The sequence below is a fragment of the Scleropages formosus genome, chromosome 10 (genome assembly GCF_900964775.1).
Source record: "Scleropages formosus chromosome 10, fSclFor1.1, whole genome shotgun sequence".
Lineage (NCBI taxonomy): Eukaryota > Metazoa > Chordata > Actinopteri > Osteoglossiformes > Osteoglossidae > Scleropages > Scleropages formosus.
In genome coordinates this window covers 8,151,824-8,174,714 of record NC_041815.1, presented here as the reverse complement: position 1 = coordinate 8,174,714, position 22,891 = coordinate 8,151,824, and the positions used below count along the sequence as shown (strand labels likewise).

General features: G+C 44.4%; 1 protein-coding gene across 1 annotated transcript; it reads right to left on the bottom strand.

Moving 5' to 3' along the window:
• Positions 1-11,500: 11,500 nt before the first annotated feature.
• LOC108933453 (transforming growth factor beta-1 proprotein-like) lies at positions 11,501-22,806 on the bottom strand. The gene is made up of 8 exons (XM_018750538.1): positions 21,988-22,806; positions 20,155-21,334; positions 16,422-16,691; positions 14,840-14,917; positions 14,470-14,617; positions 14,114-14,264; positions 13,223-13,333; positions 11,501-13,078 (listed from the first exon to the last, which is right to left on the bottom strand). Exons 2-8 carry the CDS (start codon positions 20,498-20,500, stop codon positions 13,031-13,033), a joined length of 1,152 nt encoding a protein of 383 aa, XP_018606054.1. The 5' UTR covers positions 20,501-21,334; positions 21,988-22,806; the 3' UTR covers positions 11,501-13,030.
• Positions 22,807-22,891: the final 85 nt, after the last annotated feature.

Sequence of the window (22,891 nt, the reverse complement as noted above, 5' to 3'; positions counted from 1 at the left end):
TGATTTGGAATTTATGACAATGAGTGCACCAAAGAGAAATAAAGAAACCAATTTATGAAACGTAAAAGCATATTTTTGTTTTGTTTTTATTTTCCATTCCATTTCCAATGTTAAACTTTACACTCATTGTCGGTTTACTCATTAGCTACAGTGCTTTCTGCTTCCAAAATTTTTATGATCTACCAACAAGGCCAAAAAACTGAAACGCAGTATAAATGTAAAATAAGGAAAAAATAAGTTTAAAAACGAGTTTAAGACAAAAATCTAACTCTAACAAAAAATTTTAAATTATATTATAGAATTTCTAGGCCTTTGTCACGTCCATGCCCACAACTCAACTGACAACACCTGACTCTGCTCCAGCACCTGATTAACTGCTCACCCTTTAAAAGACTTACCTCAGCTCCCATACCTTCGCGGAATCTTGTCAGGGACAACTGCCCTTCCTTGTGATTCCTCGCTCATACGCATCTCCAGTTCTCAGTTCACGTTCTCCGGTTTTGACCCCTAGCTTTGTTTCTCAACCACGTCCACGGATCTTTGTTTCAACTCCGATCGTCGATCGAGCGAGCCTCCACCTATCCCCAGTACCGAGAACTTGCCTGATCCTCTGACTCCAGACGAACGACTCCGCACTTGAGTCTTTCTGTCCCGGTTCTCTCGGCCTGACGTGACAGCCTTTCCTAGGAAACTTTCTGTCTTTGGCTTCTCCATCAGTTGCGTGGTTTAGGTACATCACGTCAGTCAATGTAATTCAGTTGGTGTTTACCCTTCTTTTTGTGCACTTCAGAAAGAAAAGTAAGTACCTAGCGTCTACAAATCCTAAAATGTGTCCCTGAGTGCACTCACTCATTATAAGTAACCACTTATTCTAACATTGGGTCATGGTGGTCGGGAGCCGGTCACAGAAGCACAGGGTGTTATGCTACAGCCCGGACAACACGCCAGTCCATTACAGGGCAATCATACACAGTCACTCAGACATTCACGCACTATGGGCAATTTAGAGTCAATAATTTACCTGAAACACATCTTTGGTCTGTGGGAGGAAACATTTACATTTACATTTATTCATCTAGCAGACGCTTTTGTCCAAAGCAATGTACATCTCAGTAAAAGTACATTTATGCATTAAAAGAACACCTATTAAACATACACATCACCTGAAACCACTTGTCCCATACAGGATTGCAGAGAGCTGGAACCTAACCCGACAACACAGGGCATAGGGTTGGAGGGGGAGGGGACACGCCCAGGACGGGATGCCAGTCCATCCCAAGGCACCCCAAGCCCAGCGGAGAACAGGACCTGGTCAAACCCAGTGCACCACTGCGCCCCCCAAGAGCACGTGGAGGAAACTGAAGTAAACACAACAGAACACGCAAACGCCGCACAAACTGAGCCAAATTCAAATCCACATCTTAGCACAGAGCGCAGGCGCTGTGTGGCATCAGCTCTGCCCACTGCACCACCATCCCAACGCAAGTGTTAAACTCTTGGGCAAAAACTGAGAAGTCTCCAGGACTGAGCATTTCAGCTGTGTGGTCGGTCTCAACGAACAGGTTTTTTTTTCACTCTAACAAAATGTTCTGTATGGATCTTAGCCTCTGTCCTTCCTGGTGCCAATTCTGAATTCTACTTCTCAGCCTCTGAGCTGTTATATCTTTATCCTTATTGTTCTGCTTAATTTCTGCAGAAATCACTGTGAAGAGTTGTAAACGTTGTTGTGGAGTCGGAGCACCTTGGCAGCTGGAAATGTAAAGTTAATTTTTATAGCTTTTGTAGACTCATGCAGCAAAGCTACTGTTGACACAATGGCTCCAAGTCTCATTAAAGGGAATTAAGGCTACATTAATGTGCGTAATTGATATGTTAAACAAAATGAGTAAAGTAGGTGACTATGTCTCAAAAACACAAAATGGCTCAGCTTATGACACTGTTTTCAAGCAGCAGAGCCCGTTTTTCCGGTATCTGACAGCTATTTATGTTGACTGCTTTATAGCTTTATCGGTGTGGCCTTTAGAAGCGTTGTGTAGGATGATCTTATTTAAACCTCATTATTTTTGCCTTTTCTTTTCGGTCCGTAAAACGGTTTTCCTTTCGGCGCCGGTGTGCGCAGTCATACACTTCACCTCATTCCCATCTCCACTTGTCCTCCTTGGCCTTCCTGTCTTCTCCATTCCGTAATGGACAATTGTGTGATGTGTGTTGGGCAGCAGAACAAGGGGTGGGAAACGCAGCCCAAACAGGAAATGAGAAATTCAGGCAGACGGACCCGCGCGTGAGAGGAAGAGAAAGAGCGAGAGAAGGAGACAGCGGGGAAGACGGAGAAAGGGCGCAAAGTGAGGGAGACAGGACTATCCAAAGTGAGGGCTGCTAGTAAAACTGTCACCAGGATATGTCGGCACATGTAAACAGAGACGGTGGAAAACTCCCACTCTCACCACATCTAGTGCACCGCTTCCCTATGACATCAGCCGCCGAAGTGAGCCGACTACCGCGGGAGCGCTCATCTTCCCATTCGGAGACCTTTCTGGGACAGCCCCGCTGAGTCCGTGCCTGGTGCATCACAGGTGCCCGGCTGTCCTGGGCATCGAGTGGCTACGGTGACCCATTCGCCCCGGGCAGCTTCAAAAGGGCCCGTAAAAAGAACGGGAGCAGGAGCATGTTGTGGCTGGCGGTGTGCCTCGCGCTTCGGCCCCGTGCCCTCCCCTCCGATGACTAATGGAGCGTGGGACACGGCAAACTCTGTCTGCCCCACAGCACAAATTCCCTCCTGTATGGTGAGTCAGGGCGCCTGTGGAAGGCCCCTGTTAACTCCAAGATGACCGCGCGTTCGAAACACACTTCAGTGGGCCTTTTTTCCAAAACTAAAAGCGTCTCACTACGGCGTCACAGCCAGCAAGGTGAGCGAGAAAAACCGGGCATATGATTCATTGCAGCTCAGGAGTCAAGCTTCCAGTTTTTTTCTCAGTTCAGACTGTAGCGTGCACATGCCGAAAGAAGATTTGAAATTTGAAAGTGCAGACTATGATGCATAAAGGCAAATCGACACATTAACGACATGGTTCCCCAAAACAACCTGCATTTTATTTAAAAAAGTAACAGACAGTTTCTCTTTCCTTCCTCTATTGGTACATAACCCTTCCATTGTCCCTGATTATTTTCCTTCCACTCTCCAAAAAAAGAAGTTTCTTAAACTGACATGGCCCGTGGTTGGTGAGGAGCAGCCAAAACAGGTGGAAAAGTACCACTATGTATGAATGGAAAGAAAGGCTGTTGTTCATGTCACTGTCTTTAGCCAGGATGCCCCCTGCCTGTCTGAACATGCGTAGCAGAGCAGTTCAGAGCAACAGCACCAGCTGCTTTCTGCTCCTGATAGTGATAGTCTGACACATACCATGCATACACACACTGTCCAAAACAGCTCATCCTGAGCGGGGTTGCAGCAAACCGGAGCATAATCCAGCAACACAGGGCTGGGGAGGGAGGGGACACACCCAGGACGGGACACCAGTCCATCTCAAGGGACCCCAAGCAAGACTCAAACCCCAGACCCGCCAGAGAGCGGGACCCGGTCAAGGCCGCTGCGCCACAACACTCCCATCATACCACATGTGAGATGTTCAAAACTGAAAGCCCATATATTCTCATTTTTGGTTTCAGTATGTGTGAAAGAGCTCTCTCACTCCCTCAGAACTGCTGAATCCCTTTGAACATTCAAGGAGGGTCTGAAAACATACCTTTTTCTGACCCACTTCTCTCTTGATCTCCTAACTGCTCCATATACTTGTGTCACACCGTCTGTTGCGGTCACATTTGTGTTTGCCGTCAGACTCAGTTTCACAGGCAGCCACTCAAATGATGTGTACAGGCATAAATGGTGGTATCACACAAACTGACATGTGCTTTGGCAATCACTTATCTTCATCCACAACTGTCTGCTGTGCCATCTACTTTTTTCCCTCTAAGTTGCATGTCTGAATCTAGGCTGTCACTCATCTGAATTAGTTCTATGCAAGGGCTTGGTGTTAGTCAACAGCAGGAGCGGCACAGTGGCATGGTGAGTGACGCTGCCGTCTCACACTACCTGCTTGGTGTGAGAGGTTGTGGGTTTGATCTCTGCTCGGTCTGTGTGGAGTTTGCATGTTCTCCCCGTGTCTGCGTGGGTTTTCTCTGGGCGCTCTGGTTTCTTCCCACAATCCAAAGACATGCTGTTCAGATCCACCTATGGTGTGTGAGTGACAGAGAGAGTGTGTTCCACTGATGTATGGATGAGTCACCCAGTGTAAGTAGTGTATCTAGCAGTGTAAGTCACCTTGGTGAATAAGGTGTGTGGGCTCATAACACTACATAGAGTTCATTGGAAGTCACTTTGGAGAAAAGCATCTGATACATGTAAATGTGGTGGTAAACTGGGTCAAGCAGGCTGTTGGACACTGCTTCGTTCAGTCATCCCTTTCAAAGAGGGGGTGATTCTAAATGCATCACTTTGATCTGGCAGAAGCATGGATTGTCAGAGTTTATTTCTCTGTCTTCACCAATGAGCAGCAAGGATCTAGGCTGTCGCTCATCTGAATTAGTTCTACGTGAGGGCTTGGTGTTAGTCCTGGGCCGGGCTGGCTTCAATTAGCAAGCCTTGTTAGGGTCTGGGTTCAGTTAGTGGCCCTTCTCTCCCAGGGTCTCTCTGCAAGGGGGCAGGGAGGGCATGTAGCTTCAGCCTTGGCTTCCTGTCAAGACTTTCTTCATGAGAGGAAATGGGTGTCATGAGTGACTCAGCCTCCTCTGCCACCCCCCCCCCCCCCACAAGGGACTTTAATTACAGCATCAATTTATGTGTAACAGCTCCCTCCAGCTCTCTGTTCTACACATCAGGCCCAGTAAAAATGGGATGACTTCATACTTTCTCCATACAAACTTCTCCCTCACTTTCCCCTCTATCTCATCCCCTTTTTCTGTAGCCTTGATTCCATCTCCACATTTCCCAGTTTAATCCATAGATCCAAAGAAACATACTCACTATCACACACCTGTAAAGGTGAACATATAGTAGCATACTGATTCATATACTAACCGCAACTACAGGTTTGTAGAGTTTATTAGTATGTGCTGGGGTGCGCATACAAGTCTTTGTTGCCTCATATCTGTACATAACACACACTGCCAGGCATACAAATTACAGACCCATAGCATCACATGTGTCTTTCCACATCGTGCACCATCTTTAGCGCACAAGCCTAAAGTATGACAGGTTTCAAAGCCCGTTGGCAAAATGTCAAGGTTGTCTACAGCAATGGATTTAGCCACTTGGAAGTAATTAGGACAAACACACATTCACGGACACACAGCCGGACTTGGCTCGAAAGATTGCGTGTCATGAAGAAAATGACTGGGAAACAGCTGGAATGTGCTTCTCTGGGGGAATTCAGGAGGGGAGTTGGAAAGGGGCTCCAAACTGACCTTTGTTCTCTCTGTCCAGATTGCAGTGGGAATAATGAAAGAACATATTACTGAGATAGTTTTTTCGCTTATGGAATGTACCGTACAACAATTGCTCCAGTTATTATCGATGCCGGATGCTAATCGAAACCAGAGGACGCTCACGCTGTCATTGCGTTCTCACCCCACGTACTTCGAGACCTCAGTACTTTGAGTAAAAGGCAGGAGCAACACTTAGGAGCTGTGGCGCTATAGTGTGAATAACCATACAACAGTCTTCATTGCGGTGGCTTGTTTTGCCTTATTTAGACTCAAAACAGCCTGTCTTCCTTTGACACAGTGAGCGTCACACTGTTTGGCAGCGTGGTAAAGAATGAGTCAAGGTCATTACCCAGTGGCAGGTCAATGGCCCAGCTCGAATTAATAAGGCCCAGAGGCAAAGCAGAGCTCCATAACCCTCTGACTGTTGAACGTGGTCCAGCGGAGCTCCGAGACCAGGCTGTTAAGACTCGTTTCCTCACTGGGAATCTTTTGTATTCTCCTGGTACAAAAGTCATTAATTGTGGGGTCTGTCCCTGAACAGTACTGTAAGTTATGTCCAGTGGCTGAGTGTCTGTAGCCACCATGCTGCTAGGCCCTGCCATGTTGTAAAACTGTCTTCGAACACGTGGAGGAAAGATAAGGCTGGTGTTTTGGTGGATGAGGTTAGAATGGTGACGGAGAGAACGGGAGGTGGGAGAAAAATAAAGAGGCTGTGTGCAAGAGAGTGTGTGAGGCGAAGTGTAAAAGATTTAATTGCTACCTTTCCCTTTTTTTAAATGGTTCTCATCCAGGGCCAGAACATGATTCATGCGTGGATGTTCTGCACAACGCTTATGACATATGCGGATACGCACTGGCTTTGATGTGGGGTTTCCATATTTCACCGAATCAAAGCGTGTGTTACCTTTGATCTGGGCAATGTCAAATATCACTTAAGATGTGTCATACTGTACCCAGGGTGTTACATTTAATGGTGCTTTTTCCTGTAGAGCAATACACTGCCATGTGCAGTACAGTACTGTGCCACCTGAGTAAGATGTGTAGCAAAGTTTCCATTGGGCCCAAGGGTTACAGATATGCTAAAGGTTACATGTCAGCCATAAAGTACGAATTACTAACTGGTTCAGTTTCTCTGTTATACATTTGATGTTATTTTTAGCAGTAATTAAGCCATTCATCCAATTTCTATAACCACTAATCCTGAGCACGGTTACGGTGACCCAGTGCCTATCCTGGAACCATTGGGCACAAGGCTGAGGGAGGTGCACCAGTCCATCGCAGGGAAGTGATACATATGAACACACACATTCGCATACTAAGGGCAGTTTAGCGTCACCCATCCACCCAAACTGCACGTCTTTGGACTGTGGGAGGAAACCCGCACAGATTCGAGGAGAACATGCAAACTCCACACAGACTGATTGAGGACCGAACCCACATTCTCTCACATCATCCGGGCGTTGTGAGTCGACAGCGCCACTCACCCACCGCTGTGCTGCTGTGCAGGAATTAATTTGAATGGAAATTGACTAACAGCAGATTCATGCAAAGTAGTTTCGATGTCTTGGTTACACTCAGAACCGGTTTTACTCACGTAGACAGTAGTTTCCATTTATGGCAACATCAGTTAATCTTGGAGCCCCTCCCATCTACCACACTCATGCTTGAAGCAGAACACAGCCACACTGTGGTAGTTCACAAAAATAAGCATAGATTTTTTTTTTAGCTTTAGCCTTTTTTAAATTGTTTGTGGAAAACCAACACAAATGGGGAGACTGTGCAAACTAGCGAGTAGCGCTGCTGACTCACAGTGCCTGGGTGTGCGACAGGACATGGGTTCGATCCCTGCTCAGTCTGTGCGGAGTTTGCATGTTCTCCTTGTGTCTGCGTGGGTTTCCTTCAGGTGCTCTGGTTTCCTCCCACAGTCCAAAGACATGCTGTTCAGGTTCCCTGTAGTGTGTGAGTGACAAAGACAGTGTGTTCCACTGATGTTTGGATGTGATCCATTATAAGTAGTGCATCTAGCAGTGTAAGTCACCTTGGTGAATAAGGTGTGTGGGCTGATAACACTACACTGAGTTCACTGGAAGTCGTTTCGGAGAAAAGCATCTGGTCAATAAATAAAATGTAATGTAAATGTAAGCTCCACACAGACTGAGCTGGAGAGAAACCTAGATCCAAATTCACAGCCCAGAAGCAATGAGGAGCCAGTGCAACACGCTGTGCCATGGTACCATGTATTAGGTTTATTGTATGAATGCACTGGGAAAATACTGTCATTATGAGAATGAGAATGTCTATGACAATATGACCATGTTAGGCTACGAAGTGGTTTTATGTTTTGAGATGAGTTTAGCTTTGATTCAGTAATCAGGAGGCTGGCCATCAGCTGTTAACTAAGCTGTTCTTTTACATTTATTTACATGTAAATTTCTTCATTTAGCAGACACTTTTCTTCAAAGCGACGTACATCTCGTACAAAATACAATTTGTGCATTACATTACGAGAAAGAGAAACATAGCTGCAGACGTGTGATTTTTAATTACAGTTAGTTTGTTTCTTTCCACCATATGAAGCAATGTTCATCACACGAGTAGCTGCACAAAACTTTCAGAATATCGACGATTCCCAATCACCTTCCTAATAATTAGTTTTTTTTTTTTGAGATACATAGAAACATTTATGTACGTTACAGTAGTAGCGGCTGTGTAAAGGTTTATCCGGGCACGATCTTAAAGTTATGGTGCATGAACATTTACACCTTTCATGAGCTTAAGAGATGATGGGCAAAGTGAGTCTGGAAGAGATGAGTTTTCAGACCCTTTTTAAATGTGGACAAAGATTCAGCAGTTCTGAGTGAGCGGGGGAGGTCATTCCACCACAATGGAGCCAGAACCGAGAACCTCCGTGCTTTTCTTTTCATGCGCGGAACCACCAAGCAGGCAGAAGTAGAAGAGCGAAGGGGTCTCGTTGGGGTGTAGCAGGTGATCAAGTCTTGTAAATAATTGTGAGCAGTTCTATTGATGCATTTGTAGGCAATAACCAGGGTCTTCTCTGCTATCATATGCATTTGTGCTACTGCAATGGAATCCTACACCACCTGCCCTTCCAGTTAATTAGCTCCCCATTCCCCTGAGCTAACAAGAGAAAAACATTCCTTTGGGGCTGTATTGGCCAGGGATAATTACACCCTTGTTAAATCTACAAAGAGTGCGGCTGCTTTATGTGGTAAAGTCAGCTGTTTAAAACAGCCAGTGTTGGCTGATATATGTTTTTGAGTGTGCATGCCTGCAAGAGCATATGAATGTGTGTGTGGGTGTTTGTGTGTGCCTGTTTGTATTTACACAGACTTCTGAGAGAAGAATGCATCAAGGTGCAAAACAGCACCTGGACTGAATCAGAAGGGTTGCAAACAGCTGAAGATTTTGCAAAAGTGTAGTGTGGGAACATTCTTTGGGTGTGGAATTCAGGTGGCAGCCCTTTCGAAGTGTCCTCAACTGTCCAAGCTCATTTCTTAGCGTCCAATACGATGGCCAGCTCTGACACAAGAACTGTCATAATGTAATCGTAGGTATCCTAAGTGTATTTATTTGTTTTAAAAATCCAGAAGCTTACATGCACGCAGCTGACCCTTTTCTCCAAAGTGACTTACAGTGATTTACTCATTTATACAGCTGGGTAATTTTACTGGAGCAACTTAGGGTAGGCCCTTTCTCAAGGGTACTGCAGCTGGGGGTGGAATTCAAACCTGTAACCTTTGGGTCCAAAAGCAGCAGCTCTGAGCACTACACTACCAGCTGCCCAGAACAGTTTGCCTCAAATAGCCTCAAAAGCTACAAATAGTGTTTTTTCCAGGGACTTTATTTCACTTACTACACTAGGGTCTGCAAACAGTTCATTGTCTCTTTGTAATGCATGGAACAATTAATAACAAAATGGCACGTATCTAATTAGCCTTAAGGATTTTTCCATCTAGAGTGATGAGTCAGACAGCAAAGCAGTAACATTTGACTAGATTATATAATTTACCTAACGTTTCCCATGTGTGCAAGTGAAAATTTTGTGTGCAAATTAAATTTTAAGAGGAAAACGCCTCTTGTGTAAACATGTAACCCTACAAAGGTCAGTTACTCACATTCTATTACCCATGAATTGCAGATACACAAACTCAAACCTTCATTCCCAATAATAGATACTACTTCCAGCTACCGAGACAGAACCAGCATGACCGCAGGAGCTCTTCTTGGAAAAAAGTGGCAATGGCCTGACTTGGGAGGCATTCACTTGATGGAGTGTCTCTGTTTTACAGATGACGGCTGAAACAGAAGCGTAGCACCAGGCAAAGGCGGAAGCATGGATTGTAACCACGCTTTTGGGAGGACACTGCATATGAACAGTGCAGAATGACTTTTAACATGGTACCCTTATGAGGAGAACCATCTGCAGAGTGGAATAAGGAGAACACAGAAATGGCCCCAAGACTCCAAATAGGCTCCTCCTGTATTTCCTCGTTGAAAGATTTATGTCACGGTTGACAGCTGGTCTGCTTTGTGATCTCATGAGAGTGAAAATGAGACAGTTGTACAGTACTCATATCTGGTTTGGAAGATAGCGATGACTCTGCTAATTTTTTGCTAACCTATCCATTTTCAGGGAAATCCCTGTTTTTTCATCCCCCGAAACCTTGAAGCAACAGTGCTGTTGTGGGGAAGCTGTCAGATACTTTCTCTGTTTTTTGTTGTGCTTCTGACTTTGGACGTTGACACATCACTGTACAGAAAAAAGCTTTCTTTATAACACCAGAGTTAACAGACAGCCAAACTGGAGCAAGCAAAGGCACAAAATATGTTAATAGTTTAAGTTTCTTTTCCATTTCCTGTGGGGCCTTTTTGAATAGAGCCTGGGGTGTCCACTCACTAGGCGGAAATTTACATAACTTTCCAGAGAGTTGGGTAATTTTTCTGCTCTGGCAAGATGATATGGGTGATTACATTTGCCTGGTAGTTTTTTTCTTGAGCATCTGATGCTGTATTCATTATGCAGAAGTAATGGACATTTCTGGGTGTTGGAGTTAATTTGAATAAGATCACCTTCTGTTTGTGTTAGTGTGTGCCTTTGACTTTCAAATTTCCATACAGTCAGTCAGTGCCTTCGGCCAGGATAGGTCTGGGCCTGCTTTAGTCCCCCAGTGAACTGCTCCAATCCAGCCACCTACTTGGGTTAGCCTCAGAGGTGGTGAGAAAAGGGTGTGAATGCCTGCATTTGTTTCTGCTGTCGCTTGCCACTGTATCTCCAGCACCAGGAGAAGGGGCTGTTTTACCCCACTTTCAAAGCTATAAGGTGGCATTGAGCCAAGAGCCCTTGCTGCCGTTGGAGGTAGGCTCCAGAGTCAACATTGGGAACAGCGTTTACCTGTCTGTGAGTTGCACATCTGGCACAGGAATACCTTCCTCCTGAATGTGCAGGCTGACTATCCCTGAGGTACTCCACCCAGCTGGGTACTGTATATTCAGACCAAAGGATCTTGGCTGTAAATGTCGCAAGGGAAAAACATTCATGCTTTTGGGAAATTTACAAAAGTTTTAAAGCCATAGCTACACCCATTTTTTTGCTCAAAGTCACATATTTTTTTCTTTCTAGGGAAGTATTTTAAACTGTTTACCAGTCCCCTTGGGTGCTGTTATTAGATAAGCATCAAGACTGTAACACTTCCTAAAATTTGGTGTACACAGGGAAAGAGGATTACATTTCATAGAATTGTTTTGTATGATGAGGAAAAATACTTCAATACAATATTACCAAAAAGAGGAATGAAGCAAAACAATGTTCCTTGTACAATGTAAAATGTGATCAGCAAAACTGCTAAAATACTTGCTTTAGGCACCACTGATATAAAGCCATCCTCTTATTAACCAGTTTAACAGTAACATCATGAATAAATTTAAACATATCACTATATCATTCATATACTGTATTCCCTAAGAATAACTGTACTGTTTACATTAAATGAAGCTTAATTAATCCAAGACTGCTATGGCATATACAACAGTGTTTGTGTTTTAGGTAGAGGGACAGTTTTTCCCCAGTTAAAGCAACTGTCTTTAGGTAATCAGTGTGCTTGGAGCATTTTTAAACAGTTCTGAAGTGGCCAGACCAGACAGGGAAAATCCGTTGCAGCCACTCAGGTTCTTACTGTACATGGATACAGGAGAGTCATGAGGGCTATGGACATTTAAGTTCTGAAGTTCTGTAGCTCCTCTAAAGACAAGGGTCCTTCGGGTTTATCAGGTCAAGCATTTCTGCCAATGTTCCTTTGAATAATGTCTGGATTTTCAACAGAGGGTTCAGCTTTCCATTGACTGGGGTCAATACTCTCATCCAAGCACTCCAAGTCTTTGAGATTTGAGGTTTGTTATACATTCCTAGAGTCAGAATAAAACCTCAGACACAACTGTTGAGAGCAGCTGTTTGTATCTCTTATGCTTCATATTGTGGCCTGTAACCACACTCTGACACTCTTCTGGACCTGGGCTGGAAACTTGCCATCTTGCACCACTCCCTCCAATCTTACCTTATCTCATCTTAAGGACATGGCTGTAATTCAGCATTACATCCCTGGAACCCAACTGGCCTTGAAGACCCTGCCCAGTGTTAGCCCAGTTTTGTAGTAACTAGTCCAGCCCAGTGTATTTAATTGTGTTTTTAAACAGTGGCCCCTCATATTGAGCAAAAAAAAAAGCAATCATAAAAGTGATTTCATACAATAAATACCATCATATCTTCATGTTTTTTATCATCCTATGTTCCCATTGCTCTGTCCACCCTCATGCAACTACAAAAGAAATATACAACTCTATTTTATTGTTTAAGAAAATAAATTAATTTGATTATGCATACAATTTAAGCATATAAAAACTATATCTTTATATCTAAGACATACAGGTGGTCCCCGATTTACGATAGGGTTACGTTCTGCTAAACCCATCAGAAGCCGAAAACATCGTAAGTCGAAAATGCATTTAATACACCTAATACACACTTCTGCATGACAGACTGGGAGATGTGGATCGCTGCCGCTACCCAGCATCGCGAGAGATTATCGCTTTGCATATCGGTTGCCTGGGGAAAAAATCAAAATTCAAAATTCAAAGTATGGTCTCTACTAAATGTCTATTGCCAGTTTACCATTGTGAAGTTGAAAAAATCATAAGTCGAACCATCGTAAATCAGGAACCACCTGTATATGAAACTTTAAAAGTAATATTTCCCATGCTATCTGATGGTTTCTCTTGACTTCAAATTACATGAATGTTCTTGAAATACATGTTGGGAACATAATTACTATCAACCCTTGTTTCAGTCAGCATCTTCAAATCCGCTTTTCATTCATCTGTTTTTTTTTCTCTCAATGCTTTAGTTGTGCTTCTTGCTTCAGGATTCCTGGAACAGTATGGCAATCCCCCCACGATAAGTGTCCTTGCACAGTTTCACCAGCAGCGTGGGGAGAAACAGATGCTGAGAGAGCTTGAGGATGAGCACACAAAATTTTTATCCACACCTGCAGTTTTTTACTATCATATTCGACAGCTGCTCCACCTGAAATATTTTAAGAACAGAAAAAAGAACCTCTTAAGAACATTACGGAAAAAAGATCTGCCTTCAAAGTCTTCTTTCTTTTTATTATTGTCTCCCTAAAATTAGTGACAGTGACTGCAAATTACAATACAAGGCACCAATCACCTTGTGTTGCCTTCCAACATAGTAGAGGATGGGCAGGGGGTCCATAACGTGAGGCACACAGCAGGGTTGGGCTGATGCACTTGGGTTGTGGTGCTTATAGAGAGCCAAGATCTGCAAGGTAGAAGTGGAACACCTCTTATGAAATGCATTTCAGCGGCATCATCAGAAAGGTTAAAGTGCCAGCATACCTCGCTGTTTCCACCTACATACCAACTTTCCACCCTTGTGACCTTCTCAACACTGGAGAAAAAATTAACACTCAGAGCTGCGGTATGGTTTTTTTTCATAAGCATTTAAAGCCGCCAAGCCTTGCTGAACAAATAAACTCTCAGTCTGGGGCAGACTGCCATGGTCTTTGAATTACGGCAGACAAAAGATTAACCTAAGTCAACTACAGAGACATCAGCTAGTCAGTACATGTCACTTTTTACTAACACCTTACTTAGAGACTGCCCAATAATCCTGCCCCTTCTTTCTGCAGACAGAAACAGTATGTCTGCAATACTCAACAGATACACCCACGCCACTGGATTACAAGTTTGTAGCAAGCTGCTGTAAAACAAAAAGATATTCTGACAAATGTCAGTCAAAGCCTGCTGCAAGTATAGCTAACTGTTCATTCCAAAAAATGAATTTTACCATGGTACCAGTGTTTTAGATTCCAGTGCAACACTTAGAGCCTATTGAGGGGCAACCTTGAGAAGACAAAGACTTTCATTTCAAACTAATGAAAAACAGTCTATTTATACAAAATCCCTAAATACACAGAAAACAAAAGTACATCAACGCCCAGAATTCATGTAGGAACCTAAATGTGTCGAAATCTCAGAGACACACTCGAAGACACAGGGTAAATACATTTGTTGGTATGAAAGTAACCAGAGCACACACCTGGGAGTATTTGTTTTCAGCATTCCAAATGTAGGTGCATGAACCCATGCAGTAGTTAGCATGATAGCCTTTTGGCTTATGGATCCACTTCCAGCCCAGATCCTTTCGGAAGTCAATATACAGCTTCCTCACACAGCAATTTTCACTGTTCCTAAAGCATGAAAAAGTTTAAGACAACAGCTTCAAGAGCCATATTGGACTACAATGGAAGATAAGCAAATTCTGACACAAACTCATGCTCAGCTTTGATATAGTAAAGAATGATACACAGACTACGTTCTACATTTACTGGAAGCATATTTTCAGGTATCCATACTTCAAGTTGTATATCTGTGGCGCTTATTGGCAGGACTCACTCTGTACAGAACTCATCCGTGCTCGTGGACCGTTTTTTGCGAGATGTAAGTTTGTTAGCACGGTCATTTGGAATCGACATCACCAGAAGGTGGGGCGTCAGCATCAACCCGGCCAGTGACCCCATGTCTCCCCTATGGGGGTCTATTCCTGTGCAAAAGGGAAGAGGGATGCAGTGAGGAAGAAGAGCTAGAAAGGGTATGAGCTTTTGTGTTTGTGAAAGCAGCAGTCACCAGAGATGTACCCAAGTATAACCCCACCTTCCTCAGTGGGACGTTGCCAATTCTGACATGAGTTCGGCAAAAATACTTTAACTGACAGAGACACGGGGATGTGAGGGGCTCCCAAAGTTGATACTTCATGAGACCATACCTGAGATTGTAAACAGGTATTCCTCTTCAGGCCCTCCACAGCTGCAGTACAACTTTAGCTGAAAAGCCTGGTCATCTTCTGCATAACAGAGCAATGAATTAGGCTTAGAATGATTACCTTTGTGTAACTGCAGGTATGTTTATGTTATATTGGTGATTACGAATCTATCCATGGTTATGACTGTAGTCATACAAACATTTGGGAAGCACTTTCATAAGATCTTCTATCAATTCATATTTATGTTTTTGTCTACGAAGGTATCATGAGAGCTTAGGAAGACATTGTCATGACAGATGGTAGGTTCATCTTAGACTGTTTTATCTAGCTTCGTTATTTAATTATTTATCGGGGTACTGTGCATGAAGAAAATGGTTGGTTTTATGAAGCTCCTGCATAAGGGTCTTCATTGAAATTCATTGATTGTTAATCACAGTTTTAAGATAAGATTAGATCCTTTATTGTCATTTTGCTGCTCAGAATACAAAGAAATTTTGGGTGGCAACCCTCAGAAGACAGCAGCAGAAAGAACACTTTAAATAAATAAATATATAAATATGGATTAGATTAACTATACATACAGTACTGTGCAAAAGTCTTAGGCACTTAGATGTTTCACAAAAATATTAGTTTTAGATGGTTACTTAATGTCTTTGCATTAGTGTCAATGGGAAAGAGCATATTTTAGATTTCCAAGCATTCCTTTTGGAAAAAGTTACAGTTATTACAGTAAGGGTTTGTATGCCGTTAATGACAGAAAGTACACACACACACACACACACACACACTGTCTGAAACCACTTATCCCAAGCAGGGTTGCGGCAAACTGGAGCCTAACCCAGCAACACAGGGCGCAAGGCTGGAGGGGGAGGGGACACACCCAGGACAGGATGCCAGTCCATCACAAGGCACCCCAAAGAGGACTTGAATCCTAGACCCGCCAGAGAGCAGGATTCAGCCAAGCCCACTGCACCAAGCAGTTGTTGACAATGGATGGTCACTAAGCTTTGTAGGAAGTTTATTGATTAAGAGCATTATTTTTGGAAGCATTCTCACTTTACAGCTTTTTTCCCTAAGTGTCTGAAACTTTGGCACAGTATACACACACACACACACACACACACACACACACACACACACACACACACACACACTGACTGGAACCGCTTGTCCCGAGTGGGGTCGCGGCAAACTGGAGCCTAACCCGGCAACACAGGGCGCAAGGCTGGAGGGGGAAGGGACGCATCCAGGACGGGATGCCAGTCTGTCACAAGACACCCCAAGCGGGACCCAGACCCACCAGAGAGCAGGCACAGGCCAAACCCGCTGTGCCACAACCCCCCACTTTGGCACTGTACTGCACATATAACATGTATTGCACATCCATACAATGAGGACAGTCTACAACGACAAAATGCTATTGCTGCAGCAATTGGGGGTGGATGTGCAAAGCTGACAAAAATTTGAAGTCCTCAGTCCTTAGCAGCCTTGGGGGGGTGGATGTGGGGGAGCGATGGAGGCGGCAGCTTGCTATTTCCTTTGTGGTAGTACAGGAAAGGTAGTAAAGTAGTAAAGTAGGACTTACCATTCCCATTCAGCCAGTCCTTCACAGTCTGTGTCACGTTGAAGGACAGCCAGTGGCCCTTGGTGCCATTGGTGACAAAGCTGGAGCCCAGGTAGCGGGCCTTGTCACCCTCACCCTTGTACAGCTCTAGCCTCTGCTCAACCAGTTTGTCCTTGGTGGAACTGATGTGCAGTCGCAGCTCGGCGTGGGTCAGCCTGTAATCAGCCCCAACGCTGTTCCGTATCTCCGATACATTGAACAACATGTGGTGTTTGTTGCTGCCATTCTGATCTGGGGAAGACAGGGCAAAGATGATGTCAGTTGTGGTGCATTTGAAAGGTGAATATTACGGGCTGAAGGCATGTGCCCGGTGCACAAGATGCAATTTGCTACACAACTGCTATGCACTCTAAGAAGAGGTCATTTAAGGATGTGCTCAAGATATAGGTGTGCAATTTTGTACTTGTTGCACCACTGTAATTAGTGGGGAGGTTCACAGTTTGCACTATATAAACGTGAAACATATTTGGTCTCAACTATTTGACAATAGCATCCCCTCCAGCACAATGTAAAAACAATAAGGTCACCAAGGGGTTTGGTGTTTAACTGGAGAAATTGTTAGGCACTGTGTCACACCCAACAGTGTCCGCCGACAAATAGGCATGGGACAAGGGAGAGGGTGAAAACGAGATGCATGGGAATGGGGACATCAGTAAAATGGGTCCAGAGGGAGAGAGAAAAAGTTCTGACTCTGTTTATTTCAATATGTGGGTCTGGCCTTAGCCAGATCAATTGCTCTGTGAACTGAAGTGATCCTTCCTGGGATTTGCGTGTTTAGCTGCATTGTCATACAGAGCAAAGTAGCTCATTGGTTCACACTGTCCAAGATGCTCTATGGTGCAATAAATCTGGGGCACCAGCAGTGGAAGAGATGCAGCCCTGGGAGAAAGAGAAACCAAACTGTAGGACACAAGGTAGAAAAAGGTAACAGTGAAAGGCACTGAAAGAGACATGAGGAGAAAAACAGTAGGAGTGAAGGAAATGAGAAAACAACTACGTCACAGACAGTTATACTTTTTTCTGTAAGCAAAGTACTGTTTCCAGTTGCCCTCGAAGTTAATTCATCAATGGGCACACATTATTGACTCACCTACCACAAACACAGAGGCTTGCATGAAACACATGCCCTCAGAGCATAATTTCAGATATTCCAAATGGTGCCAGGGAGAAAGTCACACCCATTTCATAATTACCTTAGAAGAAAATGTAGACATTGAAAAAAAGGAAAAACAACAAGTCATGTTGCAATAGCAGTAGGTTTTAAAAACCAAACCACGAAATACGTGGTAGTTGAATACAAGCTAAAATGGGAGTGTTGAGGAGAGAGGGGGGTGGGAGATTGGTGTGTTCAGTCAGATTCCTTGCCCAGGTAGGAGTGGGACAGCTGTCATGACAGGTAGGCAGATAGCTCTGTAATTACTGCTGGGAGACACGGGATTCCAGCAAGCTTAAATAGATGTCTTTGCAGAGAGCTCCTCACATTAACCCCCTCCTCTGGCCCCGTGACTTCACTTTGTCCTGGGTCTGTATGACAAGCTCTCGCTCGCTCGCTCGCTCGCTCTCCCTGAAAGCTGTCAGCACCAAACAAGTTCTGTTAACCTTTTCCCACCAATAACACCAATAAACCAATAATAACCCACCAATAAACTACATGCACGCACTGCTCATCTTGGAGCTGGGCAAGAGAAGACTGACAATGACCACAGACATTTACCGCACAGGCACACTACACATCACACTGCCACGGAAGCTTCCATGACTTCCAGAAAGTATTATGGTGAATATTATTATTATAAAACAATAAAAAAATAAGAATTATGAAAAGATAAATGTTTTTATTATTATGCTTACTATTAATGATCAATTTCACCTTTAAATAGCATTTTGCTCGGTCAAAATACAGGTATTGCGAAAGTGCCAATAAAAAAGATTGATTTTTAAATGTTAAAGCGCACGTTTAGGAGTCACAAACACACGTGAAGACTGTTTGGACAAACATCCCAATTCACTCCTGCTTTCATGTAGAATGCTTACCTAGACACTTTCCATTAAAGCATTCATTACAAAACATACTGGTCTTTTGGGGGAAAACACCCTTAAACTGATTTACTGGCTGGTGTTGAAATTTGAAAAAAGTACAACGTGAAATTTTGCCAGCTGAATTCTTCATTTCAATCCACTCAGATCTTCTGTTTTACTAATTAGTTTTTTTAGCAAGTCCGATTCTGTGCTGGTCCACAAGCTATTTCCACCTCGTTTGCACAACAGGAAGTGATCTACAGCAGTATTCTTTCTCTCGTACCAAAACTCATACAACACGGCGGAAGATCAAGATGGGGTACAGGGGATGGGGTCTGTCTGGTGGGGGTGCTTTAATCTGTTCCATGGAGATAGGAAGCTTGGTTTCCTCCAGGGCACTATTTATACTGAGACCAGGTCAGTCAGCGGTCCACTGCCTGCTGGCCTTTCCTTCCTGCCTGCCCTCGCTGGACAACCAGGCCTGGTGAATCCATCGAAAACAAACTAATAAACACCTCAGCAGTGGCTGAACTCTGAAGGAACACAAGCTTACAAAAATGTGATCTTTTCAAATGCTATTTTTCTCTGATATTTATTGCTTCTAAATACTGTATACTTTCACCTTTTAAAAGAAATTTTCTTGTATGTTTCGGATGTGCCTGGGTAACCTGAAGAGGCAGTTTAAATGATTTCTCTGTCAGGTACTAAAAGGAGAAAGCGATGGACAGAGAGAAAATGGAGAAATAGGAATACAGAGCCAGAGGATCCCTCCATTCCCCACCCCCACACCCCTTCACTCTGCTTCCTTCCCCTTGTTCTCAGCTTTTTTCAATAAGTATGAATTTTTTTACATTTAGCAACTCAACTTCCTCTTTCTCTTATTTTTTTAAAAAATGAGTAAAAACAGAACTGACAAAAAGGAAGCAGGAAGGGGGTTTAAGTAGAAGGCAGGGGAGGCATCTGGGCAATAAATAAATGACAAGGGCCAAGGGGAAGAAATAATTCACGTTTAGTAATTAAAGATGCAATTAATATGTTGCCAGAGAGATTTCACAAGCAAAATAAACATTTATGGGCCCTGCAGTGCAAGCCAGCAACAAAAGCCATCTTGTTATAAGATCACAATGGTATGGATGCCAACAATGCTGTGCAGCACACCCTAAGAGATACCGTACAGCACAATGCCAACATATTCCTCTAACAGCCTTTGAACAGCACCAGCTGTCCAAGGACAAACAGATGGGAGACACATGTAAATTAACAGCACACTATGCTGGTCAGTGTTTTGTGTCTGAAGATATGTTTGTGAGGCAGTGGTGTAACAACTTGTCCTGTAATGAGGGGCCAAAAAATGGGCATAGCATTGAATGGACCCATATGCAAACATGGTAAACCCTGGAGAGTGCATTAGGTTTGCTTGAATGTTGAGTAGGATGCTTTCGTTACACTGATACTGTGAGGGAGATGCATGGCAGACAGTGTGCTAGTCTTGCTTCTCAAGATCAACTGTGTGGACATTTTACTGTCCCTGCGGTACTTTTTGGGGTACACATTTTCTAAGAGTGGGCTTAGAAAATATTAACTGCACTATAATGGGTATGAGTGGGAGCTGCCATGGACAAATGGCAGGACAAATGTATGTGTACATGTGTGTACGGCATGATGGGGGGCTCACCTTTCCTCATGTTGAACTTGTGCACCTCCTTGGCAAAGTACTCCTCTGCTTCCTCCTCTTGGGTTTGAGGCAAATCCTGGCGCTGCATTGCCCGCTCCTTAGTCATCTCCACCGTGCTGTTGTAGACGGACACGAGAGTTGCGGGAATGACCTCTCCCTCGCCGGCCTCTTCGGGCTCAGGCTCCTTGGGCAGCCGCAGCTTGCTGAGTATCTGGCCCCGGATGGCCTCAATACGTTTCCTCTTCACTAGCTCCAGGTCCAGTGTCTTGCATGTGGACAGGCCATCCCCACCAGTCATGTTACCCATGAGCCACAGTGCCACCAGCACTAAGCACTCGGCCCTCATGGTTCTCCTTCAGCGTTTTACTCCTCTCTCCTGAGGTTTCCTTTGGGCGTTTCAATACCCAGTTGAATAAAGGGATTTGGATGAGTACAATCTGTTTAGGACACGTTTGACCACGTCTCCAAGCCTCTCTTTTTTTCACTGCTGCCTCCAGCACTCCTGTGTCTGCTACTCCTTCTGCAGTAATGAACCCCACCCCGTGATGCTGGAAGACCACACTGCTTAGCAGGAGAGCATTATGAGCGGCAGCACAGGGGCAGACGTGGGTAGGCGGCTCAGCAGACGGTGGTCCGCACCCCCTCTAGGCCCACGGAGGGTCTCACGCCCTCTCGGTGTCTGAGTCACTACGGAGGAGTGTCTCACACCTCCTTCGGTTCAGGAACTACACTGAACTAACACGCACAATCACACACACGCACAAAATAAGAACTTCCCAGTTCCCCTCAAACACTGTAATTTCAACACAACCTTCCTTCTGGCAAACACAGCCTGATAGTTAACACACAAGGGAAGAGACAGAGCCTGTCCGAACCACACGACTCCTCCACGCGTTTACTTCTGACACAAAACAGCTGTGAGAACTACCGCTCTGGGCCCATAACCGACTTCGACAGCTGACCCACGTGTGAGAAGCTTCTTTCAGTTTTTCACACTTCACGAATTTCTTCTTTACCTGATATTTACTTTACATTTACTTTCAGCACTGCCCCTGCTACTGGCTGCTGTCTTCAATGAATTTCACCATAGATATTATGTTAACTGTCCTGGGTGCTCCTCCACTTGTACTTAAATTTAGATCCTTCTCTATGTCCTTTATTGCCTCAAGGCAGGGAAAATCTAGAAAAAAAGAAGTTTGATTAGATGATTCCTACCTTCCTCCTTTGCTGGTCAGGTAATTTCCTCTCTAAATATACTAAAGTCAGTTGAATACTATAGTATTGGTTAGGGGTTTTGACTATAAGCTGGCAGGGCAAGGATAAGTACCACACATTTATTCGCACACACACAGAAACAATTCTAGACTTCCCTTTTAATCTAACACCATAACATAACAAATTAACATCTGCACACTGGACGTAAGCCACCAAAACAACCACTTATTAATAAAACTGTCCTATGACAAATAAAGCGTGGCAAGTAAAGTCAGTATAAAAACTATATATCAAAAGTCCTAAAATACACTGTAAGAGCAGCAGTGCATTAGAATACAATGACACTAAGGTTCTTTCTGCACACTTCATGAGCACGTCAAGATGTTTTGTGTTTCCAATGCCAGTTGCCGTGCCTCACAGATCAGCAAGTCTTTCTCCAGAAACCTAAAGCATGGTCGCCTGTTCCCTATCACTCTTTCTCTCTCTCTCTCTCACACAGACACACACACACACACACACACACACACACACACAATTTTGCTCTTGTTTGGACAGGAACTTAAGTGCAAACAGAACCGCAGAGATATTTTGAGGAAAAACAGAGCGGCTTGACCCCACCTGAGAGGCTGCGACAGAGGAACAGTCCCCACGGTCCTTTTTTAAAGCTCGATGTTCACTGTTTGAAACTGCAGCAAAAAGAGTTTCAAGTGGCAGAACTTGCTGAACTCCACTGGGGTTCCCACCGCGAGTCTGCGATCCGGCTTTAGTTGTTCTTCCTTCCTCTCTGTCAATCTGCTCGTCTTGCTCCTTCTCCACCTTCAAGCTACTAAGTACCACAGCCTTGGTGCTCATGTACACTGTACACCCCTCCACAGGCCGTTCACACTCTCTTTTTGGGGCACAACACCTTCTCTTGCCTCTTTTCCCGTCCAGTGTCCAGCGCTCTTTGTTGTGGAGCCACCTTCTCTCAGTCTCTCAGTCTGTCAAAGACTGCCGGTGACAAAATGATTTGTGTGAGCTACATGTGTCGTGAACTTTTTCTCGTTTTTTCCTCCCGCTGGTTCCTGTTACTCCACCAGCAGGGTGAGAGAGCTCTCCGCCCAGGAAATGAGAGCAACGGCCGCAGTGTATAACATCTGCTCTTTTAAAGAGTGCAGCTTCTTGATCTCTGCTCGCATGAGGAAGTGAGGCGTGTTTTTCGAGGCCCCAAGCTAGGCAAATGCAGTCGGTGCGCTCGGCGGCAGCATAGAGGCTGTCTGATAAACCCTATTGACTTTTGATGAAACAGAGCGTCCCCAAAACTTTGCCTGACCTGTTAAAGAGTGCTCTTACCCCATCCAGTTGAGTAATCGACAGCCCGTCGGAGACACTGACCCCCAGCAGATAGCCACAAACTGACCGTCTACGCTGTGAATTCGGCCAAAAGCACGTAGCTGAAAGGCTGGGAGGGAATTAACCAAACAGTCACAGAAAACCAAAACTCTCAGACAGAGATACTGACTCACACAAAATGACCTAGAAG